The following is a 17117-nucleotide window of genomic DNA, read 5'->3' as shown; positions in this document are numbered from 1 at the left end:
TGCACTATCGCATCATATCTTAGTTTTAAAAAGATTTATCACCGCATCCTCTTTGATTACCACAATTATTTGCCATGGATAAATTTAGTACGTTACTGCATAATGTCTCTTTGCCAATTACGATTTCAATGATGAAAAACATAATTCTATTTCTTTTGTATATACTAGAGTCAACTTAACTTTGAGATAGTTACCTCATGAAATTTCTAGAAGTTAGGGGTTTGCTAGCTTTCTTTCAAACTTTCCTTACGAAGCTTTCTACGAACATCGCATGGCTTATTTCAATCTTTTGGCAATGAGGACATTGTTACATTTTAAATTTGAGGGTGAGGTATTTATTTCGACCTTGTTGTTCTAAAAAAAAAAAAAATAGAGAAAGTTTTGAGAATAACAACTCCACTGTCAACGCAATAGGAAACCCATGTTGATAAGAGTTAAGCTGTGAAAGGCACTTACCCGTAGTTGGATGTTCGCATGATACACGTGGGGGCAAGCCAAAACGAAAGTAAGTCACTAGGATCAACGCATAAATAAATGACCGCAACTCCACTTTCAAGTAAGTATGAGTTTAGTCTGAGGAAGAGCGCATTGCTCGTAGTTGGATGTCCGCATGACACTCGTGGGGGCAAGCCAAAACAAAGACAAGGTACTCGGATCAGCGCAAGGTCAGAAAAAAATAACAATGACAAGAAATATGCAAGGATAAAATTATTTGACACCCCGGTGAAAAAAAATTTTCTCTTTGAAATAAATCATGCGATGTTCCGGAAGTTAGTAAAGTCTTTTTTAAGGTTAAGCTTGCGGTCCCTAGGTTTTAGAAATATTTTGAGACGAGACTTGAACAAGACTTAAGGAAACTTTGGTATATAGAATTTGAACAAAGTATCCTTGAAAAATCTAAAAAAAAAACATTGTGGTTGATTTGCTAAAAGAAATCTTTAGCTTATGCTTGAGGACAAGCATTGTTTAAATTTGGGGGGTGTGATAACGGGCAGAAATACACGTTATCATAGTGCTAAGTTTTTAAACAATGTTGGCTTGTGTTGATAAAATGTGTTAGATTGCGTCCAAAAAGCATTAATTTTATTACATTGTGGTCGCGTGCGGTCATCACATAGGAATAATTGGTTTTTGTATTTTTATGCAGATTATGTGTTGACGCAAGGCGGAAATTGCGATCATAGGAAATCATTGGTCGAGCGCAATTTCGCCGCAAGGCTTTGTGATGATCGTGTTCGCAAACATTCGTTCAAGAAGGATTACCGCAACTTGGTCGGTGCAACATGGTGGACGCATCTGGGTGAAAGACTAATTAATCGTGATGAGACTGAAAACTGATGACAGTCAAATTCGAATTAAGTTAACAGTCGTTAACGATAACAAGTACATCCAGCTTTTCGGTGACAAATATTCGACGCATCAGTCAAGGAATTAAAGTCGTCCCATCTGAGCAATCATGAGAGAGAAGCCACCATTTACCCTAGAAGTTCTATAAATACCAAAGGCACCCTTCAAAAAAGGGGTTCCATCAGTTCACAAGTTCACCATCTTACGAGTTTAGTCTGGTTCTTAGATTTTCTTTTACTTCAAGGCGGACGCGAGAAAGAAGGTTGTGTTGACAGATTTTTTAGGTAAGTTTGGGAGAGCGTCGAAAGCTTCAAGGACAGAGAGAGGGCCGACCCTGCGGAAGCAGGAACGTCTTTGGAACCGAATAGAGATTTACAGTGTAAAAGCCTTGGTTAGCAAAGAATTGCTACCAGGCTCTCTACTTTTAACTTCCATTATTATTTTGTACTCCACTCATTTATCAAAATGGAATCTATTTCTCAATATCTGTTCACTCTCTGTTATTTACGTATGAGTAGCTAAATCAGTTGAATGGGTTGAGAAGCATTTAACTGGCACAACTAGGGAATTTTTATTCTATGTGATTATCTTGTATTATGTATGCTTCATTCGTCCATTAGAGATACTCGAGAGGGTAGTCTAAGGACAGGACCTAGGCTTGAGAAGGTCAGGTTAGGATCTAGGCTCGGGAGAGCCAGATTAGAACGCATAATCAAGAGATAGAAGCTTAGGAATAAGCATTATTAACTATTAACACATCATATGCATCCTAGAGATAGGATATGATTGTATGCGGTCACCTTGCCTTTATACATTTTGCATCATCGCATAGGAAAAGAGTAGAGACTTAGGAATAAACTCTATGGACATTTTTTCATTCAATACATGCGTCCTAGACGTAGGAGCATCACATTTGCATTGGAAAATGACTTGTTGTGCATGGTTGTAGCATGATCGCATTGTCTAACACATTCCCTAGTAACGCTAGCTAAAGACCTTCTCAACCCGTTCATCCGCATACTCAGTGCATCTATCACACAACTGACTTTTCTCAAATCTTCCGTATCTGTTTATTTTTCATTAACGCAATCAACAACAAACTAACAATTAATTGAGTTACCGGTTACCACAAGGTTTTCATAAAAATTACTATCGCAATATGTTTTTCCAAGTCCCCTGAGTTCGACCCTGGACTTACCAGGAAACTCAGTGGGGTTTACACTTGGATTCCGCTGAGGAAACTTGAGTGCTCAACGCAATCTCATCATTGCATATCATCCATAATCCACATCACAAAATCAAGCATCAAGTGTACAGCTTGGAATACATAAAAGAGGTCTGAGGAGGGCCTCTATACTGAGCCCTTATAGAAGTCATGATCATATCCTGCAGTTGTTGGACCGACAGAGAGGCAATAAAAGTTGATTTTCTTGTAGCATGATCTTCCCTTTGTCATTTTCTTTGATAGCAAGAGCTTGGCTTGATTCAACAACTTCTCAATATTGCATCTGTTCTCTCAAGGCGGGGATCTCACGATCTCACTCCTCAATGGCTTTCATCAAAAAATTTATCTTTCTTTCCATTTCTACCATGACTGCCTCAGCTGTTACGTCCGCCATCATGACACAAATCACATCCGGGTGTGATTTCCTTTTTGACTTGCTGGAAGCAGAAGTAGAGTTGTGAAATAAGGTATTCTCCTTGATGACAATCCCGCCTTTAGAAGATTCTATCATCTTCCTCAGGATATTGTGCGCGATAATGGAACCTTGATTTTGCTCATGCATTACCTCCTTTGAACGACTATGGGTGACAAGTCCTATGTAGGAGTTATTTATAGCAGTTACCTTAGATGCAACTCTCTTTGATGCCATTGATTTGTCTAGATGCCGAGAGAGAGATGAGAGGTAGAGAGGTCCTACTGGGCGTGCCAATTTTTTTGCACAAGGTTTTTGAAGAAACTTGTTTCGTAGAGTTGAACTTGAGTTTATTTGATGTAGATGCTGATCTGATGCATTGTAGTTCGATCTCTAACACTTGATCCCCTGATTCTCTCTCAGTTGAATGTGTGCGCTTAAGTTAAAGAAGCGAAGCGTGTGATGTTCTTGAAGTTAAAGCCTTGGAAGAGTCTTTGTGTCTTTAGGAGACTTGAGTCATCAAGGAAGTGTACAACTTCAAAAGTCTAGGACTCTTCTGGTTGTTGGTGAATTCTCTCTGGGCTCTCTGGAATGTAGAATTGTCCTTTTCATAAATGAGAAGAGCTTTTATAGTTTTATATTTATAGAGCTTTCTGGTGGGCTTCGCGGGCTTGGACTTGGTTGATCCATGGGCCTGGTCCTTGGGCCTAATTAATTGAACTTGGGTTTGATTGGTTCATAGGCCTGACCCTCGAGCCCAATTAGTTGGGCTTGGACCTAATTTAGATTTTGGGTCTTTTTTTAAAAAAAAAAAAACTGAACTTTAGCCCAAGTAATAAAATTGGATTGAACTAACCTTATTCCATCCAAAAATCATGATGAAAACACATGGCATCATCGAAATTTGCCAATTTATGTCTTCAATTTCAATTTGGAACACACATCAACTCCTAATTGGTCACAAATTCGATGTTTTGGAATTTCGTCGTTAATTTAGGAAAATGACATGGCAACTTGTGATTGGCCAAAAATTTACCCTTCAACACATAGGAAATAAATTTGTAATTTAACGTAAATTAATATAATATATTTTACATAAATGTGACATTATAGATTTTCCCCTTATATTTTATGAATTTTGGTGGAATTATTTGATAGTTGATTTTGTGCAAGATTTGGTTTTCACATATTTTCGGAAATATATTTACATTTTCTTTTTATAAAATTAGAATGTGAAACGTTACTATCTATCAGTGGTAGACTGCAAAATATTGAGATAGACATCTATTCATAAATGTCTATTGCGGTTTATCGCCTACTAATAGATGTCTATCGCAGTTTACTATTGTCTATCACTAATAGAAAATGACAGTTTGTTACATTTGAATATATTTCTAACAGTCTTATCATTTAAAATAATTACATTTGTACGAAACAGTTTTTTTTTTTTTTTTTTTTTTTTTACAATTTGTACCAAACAACCTTGTTGAATAGCATAATGGCATTTTTATGTGGCAATAGACCAATGAGCTTATATTTTCTATTTGGGATAATAGTGTTAATTGGTTACATTTAGTTTAGGGCGATGTAAAAACACAAAAAAGAAAAACCAAAAAAAAAAAAAAAAAACAAAACAAAACAAAAAACAGAAAACGGAAAACAAAAAATGAAGTTTGGAGTGGGTAAACATAATTTAGAAATAACTTATAATAATCAAAGTTTATTCAAACTTTAGACACCAAATATAAAATAAGTTCAAATCACGCCAAACAAATTATTAAATTGTAATTTAGCTTTTATTTCAACTAGTTTTTTGAAGTCTATAGCATTAATGGATAAAGCCCCCTTTAGTAATTATTTTTTTATTTTTAATTTTTAAAAATTAAATCTATTTTCTCTTCATTTCTTACGATGATTTGCATTTTTCTTAAGTACAATGATTGAATTCTTAACCTAATTTCAAAAACAAAAACAAGTTTTTAAAAGTTACTTGTTCTTTTAGTTTTCAAAATTTGACTTGGTTTTTTAAACTATTGGTAAAAATAGATAACAAATTAAGAAATTTGAAGGTAAAAATAATATGTATAAACTTAATTTTTAAGAACAGACAATTAAAATAAAAAACCAAATAGTCAGGGTCTAAATTAATAAATATCTTGAAGGTTACCTAAAATATTTATAAACAACATTTCCTTTTGTATATTGTGTAACTTTCTTTTTGTTTATATGTTCACTTTTTTCTGTCATTTGTTCACCATTTGGCATATATCATGTTGATTATCAATTATTCTTTAATAGACATATCACATCATATTTAAATAAAGTGATGTGATTGTTTTTTAAAAAATATGTTAAATTGCAACTTTGACCCACATATAATTCAAAGAAAGATATAAATTAGTCCCTAAAATTTATAATTAGAATTTAGTCATTATAATTGGATAAAATCTTCTTGAAAAACTATGTATGAGAATTATAATAAATACATGAACTATTTATGAAGTTTTATCAAATCGTAAGAAATTATCTAACTTTTTTTTCAGATTATAAAGATTAAATTTATAATTTAATGTTAAAAAGGGACTAAATAAATAAAACCATAAAGTCTAGGATTGAATTAGCAATTCAATAAAGAAAAAAGTGGATGTTTTCCTCTCTTCCATGATTCCACATTTCACTATAGCTTATCCGACGAGGTTACATCATATGGCACTTAATTCTTGCCCAATTTTTGGGAAATGGAAATTAAATTAAGGTGTCGATTTTCCATTTGAGGTTGCGTAAAATAATAATAAAATAAATAAAATCCAATTGAGGCCTAGAGTTTTTAGTGGCACATTTTTTAACAAGATTTGTTTAAATTTCGACTAATGAAAGAATGCCACGTTTCAATTTCATTCCCATTTCTATTGTCACCAAAGAATCGAGTGGAGTCCATATAAATTTGATTGTACATTATTTTAAGTGTGAATGGAGGTATAGGCACTCCAATGGTATGGATAATTTTTCCTCGAAAAATATTAAATTTTAAATCTTTTGAGTGTAATGTATTTGACATAATTAAAGTGATGGACACGTAAAACATACGTCTAATTTGTGTATGTGACATGTTTCGACTTTTAACTAAAATCATTGATAATTGAAAAAGATACAATTTATTCTTTATGCTACTTAATATTTTAAATAAATACAACAAAAAAAAAATCGAAATATGTTAAAATTTCTTGCATATTATTTTTAACATAATATTTTAATACAATGAAAAATGATCATATTGTTGACACTTAATAGAATTCAAGATAACTAAAATTTATTTGAAGGGTGTCTAATTTTCAAGTCATTATGTTATATTTTTTACGTGTATTTGAAAATAGATTTTTTCTTTCTTCTTTTTTTTTTTTTTTTTTTTTTTTTTTTTTTTCCATAGACAATTTAACATGTAAGAAAAGAAAATCTCTAATTTGTGTTGACATCTTTTTGGAGTCAAGTCTAGATAATTAATAATAGGGATGGACTTTTCACATGGAGAAAAAGAAGGGTCGTTTTTCACACTTCACTTTAATTTGCACTCACACCAAACAACATGATATGTTAATTTTTGTTCACATGCTGAACATTTGTTGATGTCAAATTTAGAAGAGGTAAAATATATCTAGCATTCATGTGATAGCAATAGTAAATTTGAGCTATAATGATATACTTAAATATCTCTACAATGATATGATATTGTCCACTTTCATAAATTTTCGTGACTTTAATTTTGAAACCACCCCAATAGGCCTCATATCGATGGAGATAATTGTCCTTATTTATATATCCATGATCATTCCCTTCTCTAATAGATATAGATTTTTTTTTTTTCACTCCTAACATCAATCTTGTCCTTGGCCGTCGAACAACTTTCTCTAGCCCCTTTTTGGTCTTAGGATGATGCTTTAGGTCATAACATACACAAGACATGTTCCATTAATTACTTGGTTAGGTTTAGCCTTAGCCAAACACATTGATTTAGGCCTGATTTGAGCTCCTCTTCCCTAAGGCCAAGATGATATTTAACTTTTTTTTTAACTTGATATAAAGATCATGGTTATAATATTCAACTTTAAAATATTATATTTAAATATTAAAACAATAAAAGTCTAAATGACAAACTTTGTTTCTGCACTTTTAAGAGTTGTGTCGATATTATTAAACTTTGAAAAATGTTTAATAGATCTTATAATTAAACTTTCAAGTTATTATATTGTTTTGTTTAAGGAATGTTTACTAAAGACTTATTTGATAATCATTTCGATCTTTTTTTAAAAATAATTAAACCTATTTCTCCTCATTTTCTTACAATGACTTGTATTTTTCTTTGATATGATAGCTAAATTTTTAGCCAAATTTCAAAAAAAAAAAAAAAAAAAAATTAAAAACTATACTTTTTTGTTTTAAAAAATTGATTTTGTGTCTAATTAGGTCCCGATTTATAAAACATTTTTAAGGGTCAAGAATATATTAGACACAGCTAATATTTGATTTGGGATTTTAGTAATATGAGTATTACTAAAATTATAAAAGTAATGATAAAATTAAAGTGTAGAATTATCATAAAAAATGACTAAAGCTAAAAAAATTAATGAATTAAAAATCAAAACTTTTGAAAAATTTGGAGGCCATGGCCCCCTTAGTTCCCATAGTGACCTATCCATGTTAGTGTTAGTGACCATATGTACACTCCAATTAAAAAAATGACCCAAAGTACATAAGATATGGTATAAATGGTCGTCCACATGTTAAACTTTTAATTTTATTTTAGATATACGTTGGCTTTTGATCCTTATCTCTCATCTTCTTGAGTTGACGTCATACCAACAATTTATTTTTATGTTTTTCTTTTTTAATAGAATAATTTAGAGTGGAGAGATTCTAACCTCCCACCTCTCACCTCTCACCTTTTATATCAATTAAACGGTTATGCTTATGATAAAATTATTAGTGTTGTTATTATACCATTGACAAATTCTATTTTCTACCGTAAGTTAAGTTTGAAATAAGAATAGATTTTTTTATATATATTTAAAATTAGTTTAGTTAAAAAGAACATTTTTAGTCTCTATACTTTAAGTTTTGTTCTATTTTAGGTCCTATACCTTCAAATATCTAAATTTTGTTTTATTTTTAATAACTATTAAAATTAGTTTCTACACTTAATTTATTATTGACTTTTTTCTCAATATATTTATGTATAGTCTCTTATAAAATGCAGCACAAAGTATAAGTATGAAAAATGACATTTTAACCGATTAATTTAATTTGTTTTTCTCTTCTGTCTCGATCGTCTTCCTCATGTTCGTCACCGCCAACACAAATGTAGGGCTGACATATTAAAAAAATTCACAAACAAAAAAAAAGGGGTTTAAAGTGGAACCCAACATTAATTAAAGTAATGTGAAAAAACAATATAAAATTAACAAAATATCATTTAAAAATTACTGGTTAAAATATATAACGGTAATATATAATATATATATATATTAGTAGTATAGTACTATATAGAGTTATTTTTTTTTTTTTTGGAAATTGTAATGGGTGACCATTTATTTGGTAGGTGTGTTACTTATATTTGATATTTTGCAAATATGGTAAAACCTTCAAATTTAACTTTATAATTATTTTGTATTTCATATTTGTCCTAAACAATCAATTAATAGAGAGAGAAAGATAGGGAGAAAAAAGCGAAGACCGATGTCTGAAAGGATAGCGATTGATGGAGGTAAGCGGTAGGGAGGCCAGTGGAGCAGATGATGTGGAGTTGATTAAAAATAGATGTTGGGAGGAAGAAAGATTGAGAAAAAGAGAAGAGCAACGACCAACGATTGGCAACTAGACATGCGGCGGTCAATGGAGGTAAGTGGTAGGTAGTGGCAGATGGTGTGAAATAATATTGGTTGGTGAAAGAGAGAATGATTGACTAATTTATCAGTAGTTTATCAATCAAGTGCATCGTTATCAAGTATATCAATCAATTGTATCAAATTTATCAACAGTAAAAACAAGTGCATGATTGACATGTATACTAAGTATACCACGATCAATTGCATCATTATCAAGTATATCAAATATATGAATCAAGTGTCAAATGTATATAAGTAATGTATCAAATATATATTAGTAATGAGGGCATTTGTGATATTTTACATTTTTTATATATGAGTTGGGATTCTTTTATCATTTTGCAAACAACATATGTGGAATATGGGCTTAATTAGTGTAACTTTTTTTTACCATTTCTGCCAGAGTTTGTTTTCTTTCCTTTTCTTTTCTTTTTTCTAAAATTTAGTTCATTATGATTTAATACTTTTTTCAATTTACATTGCCATTAATAGTGTGTATTGTAGTATGACATAATACTACTTAATAGCCAATAAGAACTTATCTCAATTGGCATAGGATTCATACTATCGACCTCCAGATTTGAGGTTTGATTCTCCCATCTCACACTTTTTAATTACAATACCTTTAAAAAAAAAAAAAACTACTACTTAGTAAATGGATGATATTTAGTGAAAAAAAAAAAATCACTCTCACAAATAGCTACCAAAATATTGAGAATAAAACATATATTTGAGCAAAATTATTTATCTTCACCACTCACTTTTAACTTCTACTATCGTTTTGATCTAAACTTGGAAGCATGGTTCCAAAATCGAATATAAACCTCACTAACCAAAATAAAATAAAAAATTATCCTAAAAAATGAAAAAATAAGAAGAAGAAACTCCAAGTCAATGGCAATGGAATCTCAAGTATGAGCTGAATTTGTTTTATTATTCTTATTTTCCTTTGTAGAAAAAAGTATCAAATTCAAAATCTTCTTATCAATGTAAAAATAACTAAATTGACATAAAATATATATTTTTAAGTGTGTATTAAAAAAAATTGCACATGATGTTCCCTCTTAACCAAAGACTCCACCTCCACTATTTCAACTGGTAAACAAGTTTTGCACCTTTAAATCTTCAATATATATTCATATTTCTCTCAGCTTCATAATATATGAAGTAAAAATCCTCTTGAACTTACTTTAGAGGTTAAAATTATTTAATTTTATTTTGAGTTAATTCCATCTTTCAAAATATTTATTTTGGTCTTTGTATTATTAATAAAAAAAACCATTTTAATATTGGTCAAATTACAAATTTAATGAATTTTGAAGTTTGTATCTATTTGATCTCTAAACTTTCAAAATTACATATGTAGTACATAAGCTTTCATTTTTTTTTTTTTTTTTTTTTTTTTTAAAAAAAAACCTACAAATCTTCCAAACACAAATTTTTGAATTTTTGAATTTCACTAGACATAAAATTCAAATTTATATTTAATAAATCAATTGATTTTTTTTAAAAGTTGAACGTATCCGAACTCGTTACACAAAAAATTGAAAGTTGAGGAATCTATTGGATTTTTTTAAAAACTCCATGATCAAATAGATAAAACTTGATAATTTAAAGAGTATTAAACTTATAATTTAATCTTTTAATATATAGTAATGGAAGCTCCTCCTCATGATCTATGGTAATTGTTAGAAGCATCATCGATAATTTATCAAGTTATTAAATTAGTTGTTTTTGTTAGTCAAACAACGAACAAATAAACTTAGAAATTATATGGTAAACAATTTTAAACTTAACAAACAAACATCAAACTCAAATTCCACATGGTAAAAATGTCGAATTAAAATAACCATTGGAACAATTAAAAAGATGTTGAAAGAGACAAATTTATGAAATATGAACAAAGATCACCTCCCTAACAAATAAATGAGAAAAATAAAATAGAAAAATAAAACAATAATAATAATAATAATAATAACTCTCCTTAAAAAGTAATTGCTAGCATTTTTTTGGTATAAAAACTCAAGTTGAGGCAATGAATAATAATGTATTAGCCTCAAAAATAAAAATATTGAGGCCACGATCATCCAACTTTAAAGAATTCTCATTTTCTTCTTCTTATCTATTTTTTTTTTTTTAAAAAAAAGAATTGAAGAGAAATTCCTTCATCTTCTTCTTTAATGGCGTATGACTCAGACATCAAACTCTGACGCCATTCCTTAATCTTCCAAAAAAAAAAACGAAAAAGAAAAAGAATTTGGCCATATTCGTCATTCTGTAATTATAAATTAAGTCTCTTCTCAAGGTGGGGGATTTAGTCCTCGTTCATTTAATTTCTTTAAAATTTTCCTTTTAAGTTATGGAGGGCTTTTTCCACTGTCCTGCCAATTTTACCCCTCTCTCGCCGGTCGGCTTCTTGAAAAGAGCCGCCACCGTGTACGGCGGCCGGCCCTCGGTGGTTTACGGCGCTCGAGTGTACACTTGGTCGGAGACTTATGGGCGGTGTCTCACACTCGCTTCCGCTTTGGTTCATCACTTCCACGTCTCTCCCGGTGATTTGGTACTCTCTCTCCTTTTTTTTTAACTCTATTTTTCCTTCTTCATTTTATTTATTTATTTTGTTATTGTGAAGTTATGTAAATAATCTCTCAAACTTTTTATGTTTTTAGTTACTAAAAAAAAAAAAAAAAAGTAGGAAATTTGAAACTCCCTTCCAAAATATAAACTTTATATCAATTGAGTTGCATTTGGTTTAGGTTGACATTGAATTTTTTTTTTTACTATTTAATAATATATTAGAATATGATATTAAAAATTTATAGGTATAATATCAGACGTTTTTAAAGTATAGAAATTTAAGAATTGGGTAGTTTACAAATAAATAAATATGTAATTAAATATTAACTCCACTTTAATTTTGAAAAAAAAAATAACTAAAAAAGTGAAAAAGAAAAGATTTTTTTAGTACTAATAGAATAGGGGTATTCGATCATAAATTTCATAATTTTTAATACACTAAAATGACAATTGAATTATATTTGATTTGACAAATAATAGTTTTTTAAGAGAGACAACTAAAATCTAAATGTGGATTAGAAATAATTGGAAGAGATATTTTGTGGACAAACCTCCTTTAATTGTCTTTGGATGAAAATAAAAAGAATCAAACATTAAATTAGTGAAATATTATCATAAATCCTTAATTTTTAAAATTAAATTTGAAATTATTATACCATACTCTTTAAATTTAAATTGTTAAACCTAACAAATTTTAGTGCATATAATATCTTTACTCTTAAAAAAAATATTTTTTTAGAAAAAAATGACCTTTTTAAATATAAAAAAATATTTAAAAATATTTACGCTTTATAACAATTGGGATTTTTCTGTTTATAAGAAATTTTCAAAATTTTCAAATAATTTGAACAACCTTTTCTTAACCCTTCTAGCTCAACAATATTATTTGTCAGAAATTTATCCTCTTTTTTAAATATTGAACAATAAGATTAAACTATTAAAAATATTTAGAGAGATTTTTAAAAATAAAAAAATAAAAAAAGTTATTTACACGATATCGTAAAATTTAATCATTTTAAATTTTTATTTACTTTTATCACGGATAGATTTCTATTAATTTTCAATTTTATCAATGATAGACTTCTCTGCAAATAGTTTAACATATTTTTTTATGGGACAATTTTTCATCTCAATTTTTTTAAAGTTAGTTTAAATTAAATTTTCATAGGTTTACGAGCAAGTATCTTTTATTCATTGAAAAATAAAGTGTTTAGCAACCAAAAAAGTCATTCCAATCCTTTTTTTTTTCTCGTCACTTTTTTTTGTGCATTTATATTTTATTCACGTTTTTTATACTTAATGATAAATATCTTACAAATGTGACAAAATATCTTTACATACAATATGATAGAAAACGTTGACTCCATATATAAAATTTCATTGATTGTCAAAATTATACTATGTAGCTTAATTTTATAAAATTGCTCAGATCTAATCTTTGTTTAAAAAATAAATTACATAAAATTAAAAGTTAAAATAGTTGAAGAATATGAATAAAATTATTGTTTTTTTAAATAAAATTGGAAAACCAAAACTCTTCATGAATATTTGGTCTAAAGTTAAAATAGTATGGTTCAAACCATAGTTGTAGAGGGAAAATATGGATTTGCATGGAAATTCAACAAAATTTTCAATTAATTTGTTGGGTTGAATTTAATTGTTTTTATCGTTTCCTTATTCTCATATATTCGACTCTTACAAAAATGAAATTATTTTCTTGTATTTTGATATTGTTATTTTTCTTCATTTTTATTTGTGGTTAATCAGTGGATTTAAACTATTGATTTTGTTTTATCAATATGGATTTTTTTTAACGAAAACTAATTATATATGGTTTGATTTTATTTTTATTAAAAAAAAAGCAAAACTATAAAACTCATCAAAAGCTTTTTTTTTTTTGTTTTGTTTTCTTAAATAGAAAATAAAAAACATAATTATCAAACAATTTTTTTTTTCAACTTTTAAAAACAGAAAACAAAAACCAAACATCTTTTTGGTTTTTAATTTTTAAAAAACAGAAAACCAAAACTAATAACCACCCATGTACGGTTTCATTTAGTAACCATTTGATTTTTTTGTTTTTGTTTTTTAAAATTAAGCCTATAGACTCTACTTCAACCTCCATTTTTTTTTTCTTTTTGTTATCTATTTTTACTGATGGTTTAAAAATTAATCCAAATTTTGAAAATTAAAAAAGTAGCTTTTAAAATTTGTTATTGTTTTTTAAATTCAGCTAAGAATTCAACCATAGTAATTAAGAAAGATGCAAATCATCATAAGGAATGGAGGGAAAATAGGCTTAATTTTCAAGAAACAAAATAATTATCAAACGGGACCTATAGTTTTTGTTTTCTAAAAATTGAAAACTAACAACAAATTTTCAAAACCTAAATACTTCAATAAATCTTAAAAGAAAACATAGTCTTTTTGAGTAACGACTGTTTTAAGATTTATTAAAATATATGGACCTACAACTAAAATTGTATTGCAACCATCAATATAAAGGTTATTTAAATTATAAAAGTAAAAGGGAATAAATTTTAATTATTATTGAAATAAAATTAGAGGCTATCAAGGGGGAGAACTTGATTTTATGTGAGTCAACGGTCAATGGAAATAGTGGTTGTGTGAGGAAGATACCATGAGAAACGGCAAAGCCGTGTGGGAGCATGCAACCTTATTATTTAGTCAACGAGAAAAATATGTACCAAACATAACTTAACCCTTAAGACAATACGACATTTTGTAACGTAATTTTTTTTATATAAAATAGTTTTAAAACCTAAGTCAAGTTTTATAATTTAATTAAAAAAATAAAATAGTTAAACTTACGTGAAAGTAACAATTTAGTCGTTGAAATTTTGATAGTAACGACTTAATTCCTATACTTTCAATTTTGTAACAACCCTCTACTTTATAATTTGATGCGATTTAATCCATTTCATGATAAATTTTATCAAAATTAAGTACCAACTTTTATCATGTATTGACTTATTCCTTATAGTTTATAAATAAATTTGATTTCGAATCAGTTTATCAATCTACATGGTAAGAAATTTCATTAAACCATACTAATACTTTAATGATGGGGACTAAACTATTACTCATTAAATTCATGGACTATATTATCATAAACTTGAAAGTATTCGGAGACTAAATGGTTTACCGATTAAATTTTAAAGACGAATTAAATTGTTATTTTCATGAAAATTCAAAAATTAAAAATATTTTTTAATCTAACAGTAAATAAATCGGGAGGAAATAGGTACGATTTTCAAAAATCAAATAGGAGAAATAAATCATTATAAAACGAGATTTAATGAAATATTTGTTAATTTTGATGAGCATGCATGCATGCAGGTTGTAGCAATGGCGCCCAATATTCCAGAGCTTTACGAGCTTCACTTTGCAGTTCCAATGGCCGGAGCCATAATTTCAGCTCTCAACACAAAACTAGACTCGTCCGCATTATCCTTACTCCTCCAACAACTAAACCCCAAGATCATCTTCCTAGACTCCCAATTTCTTCCCATTCTCCTCAAATCCCTTGAAAATAATTCCATCAAATTCCCCGCCCTCGTCCTCATCTCCACCAATCCTAACACCTCGCGGTTGGAATACTTTGACTACAATAGAGTTCTCGCAATGAGATTTAGTGATGACAACGACTTCACACCGAGGTCGAATGCCGAACTCGATCCCATTTCCATTAATTACACCTCGGGTTCGACCGGGCTCCATAAGGGCGTTATTTATAGTCACAGAGCTGCTTATCTTAATTCTCTAGCAACCATTTTTCGGAGTGGAATTTGTAAGTCCACTTCTTCACCAGTGTTCTTATGGACCGTTGACATGTTTCGGTGCAATGGCTGGTGCTTCATTTGGGCCATGGCAGCTCTAGGAGGTTGCAACATTTGTCTTAGGACTGTCACAGCTGAAGCTATATTCACCAATGTTGAACTTCATAAAGTTACTCTTTTATGTGGTCCATCCACTCTTTTGAAAATGATTTCAGAATCGTTGTCCAATCATTATATGTCACGTCGTCTTTCGCGACGTGTAGATCTCATAGTGGCTGGTGCATTACCAATCAAGGAGATTTTGACCAAAGTCAATGAATTGGGTTTCAATATAAGTTATGGTTATGGTATGACTGAAGCAATGGGTCCTGTCATAATTAGGCCCTGGAAGCCCAATTTTGAAGAAGAAACCGTCCAATTTGAGGATTTGATCACATCATTAGAGATTGATGTGAAAGATCCAATATCAATGGAGAGTGTTTTGGGAGATGGTGAAACCTTAGGAGAAGTAATGTTGAGAGGCAACACTTTGATGTCTGGCTATTACAAGAATTTGAAAGCAACTCATGAGGCTTTTAGTGGGGATAATTGGTATAGGACTGGTGATATTGGGCTTAGACATAAGAGCGGTAGAATTGAAATGAAGGATAGAGCTAAAGATATTGTAGTGAGGGCCGATGGGGAGGGCGTGGTGAGCACGGTGGAGGTCGAGGGCGTGTTGATGAGCCACCCGGACGTTGCAGAGGCAGCAGTGGTCGAGGAAAGGATGTTGTGTGGGTTTGTGAAAATGAAGGACGAGAGAAAAGAGAATGGTGATGAGATTGTTGAGTTTTGTCGAATGTATTTACCAGAGTTTATGGTGCCTAAGAAGATTGTATTTGGAGATTTGCCAATGAATTCCATAGGGAAGGTACAAAAGTTTGTTGTGAGGGAGAAGGCAAAGACATTGAATGCCAACAATACAATATAAATGAGCTATTAATGCATTCCTTCTTACTAGCAAGAAGGTACCCCATTTCATTACTTTATTATGCTTTTGACCATTACCATTACAAAAGAGGAATGCAAAATGGGGAAAGAGAAGATAGATGATTTCTTTTTCAATAAATATGTTGTCAAATTTGAGTAAAAAAACAAATTGGCAATAATGCCCCCTAGTATAATGAAGAAAATACCATTTCTTTATTGTTAGTTTTGATTTCAGTGTTTCAGTTGAAGTTTTTTTTTTCAAAGTAAAATCAGATAGGTTTATGATGAATAAGTTAGTCTCCTCAGCGGAGTTCAAGGCCAAAGTTCAATCTAGGCTCAATTCAAACTCGACTTAAAGTTAAAATGTTGAATTAACTCATCTCAGTCCAACTCATTTATTTATTGGGTTGAATATGGATTACCATTTTTAAAATTCTGATCGACTAATAAGTTAGATCGTTCTAAGTATATTTGGATCAGTTTGAGTCTAGTAGATTTATATGATTGGGGTAACAAAAAATGTATGTATGGTTTGGTCCTTCATATATATATTATATTTTATATGCTAAAAAGTACACTTTTTAAATATGATTGTTAAAAGTATATTTTGATTTTATTATGGTTGGAAAATTTTCATAGATAGAGAATATGTCAAACTATTTACAAAAATAGCAAAAAAAAAAGGTTACTGATAGACATCTATCAGTTTCTATCACTAATATACACTGATAGACCAACCTTTATTAAAGAAGATTAAAATTTTGTTATATTTTGTAAATAATTTTTTTTCTTTTTTAAAATCCTCTATTATAGTTTTTAGTCAACATAATTTTTTTTACAATGTTAAAAACTAATAATTTCAAAAAAAAAATATTACATAAAATTTTATCATATCAATCATTTAATCT

General features: G+C 29.6%; 1 protein-coding gene across 1 annotated transcript; it reads left to right on the top strand.

Moving 5' to 3' along the window:
- Positions 1-10902: 10902 nt before the first annotated feature.
- LOC120089915 (probable acyl-activating enzyme 2) lies at positions 10903-16431 on the top strand. Its single transcript, XM_039047358.1, has 2 exons — positions 10903-11423; positions 14801-16431. The coding sequence occupies exons 1-2, from the start codon at positions 11223-11225 to the stop codon at positions 16208-16210; spliced, it is 1611 nt and encodes a 536-aa protein (XP_038903286.1). The 5' UTR covers positions 10903-11222; the 3' UTR covers positions 16211-16431.
- Positions 16432-17117: the final 686 nt, after the last annotated feature.

The sequence above is a fragment of the Benincasa hispida genome, chromosome 11 (genome assembly GCF_009727055.1).
Source record: "Benincasa hispida cultivar B227 chromosome 11, ASM972705v1, whole genome shotgun sequence".
Classification (NCBI taxonomy): Eukaryota; Viridiplantae; Streptophyta; class Magnoliopsida; order Cucurbitales; family Cucurbitaceae; genus Benincasa; species Benincasa hispida.
The sequence above is the reverse complement of the archived record's forward strand: the minus strand, read 5'-3'. Positions and strand labels throughout refer to the sequence as shown.

Excerpts from the sequence above, each read along its gene's own strand:
- LOC120089915 (XM_039047358.1), top strand. The coding sequence starts at position 11,223 with ATGGAGGGCTTTTTCCACTGTCCTGCCAATTTTACCCCTCTCTCGCCG. Across the intron at positions 11,424-14,800 it reads ACGTCTCTCCCGGTGATTTG|GTTGTAGCAATGGCGCCCAA; the intron begins GTACTCTCTCTC and ends GCATGCATGCAG.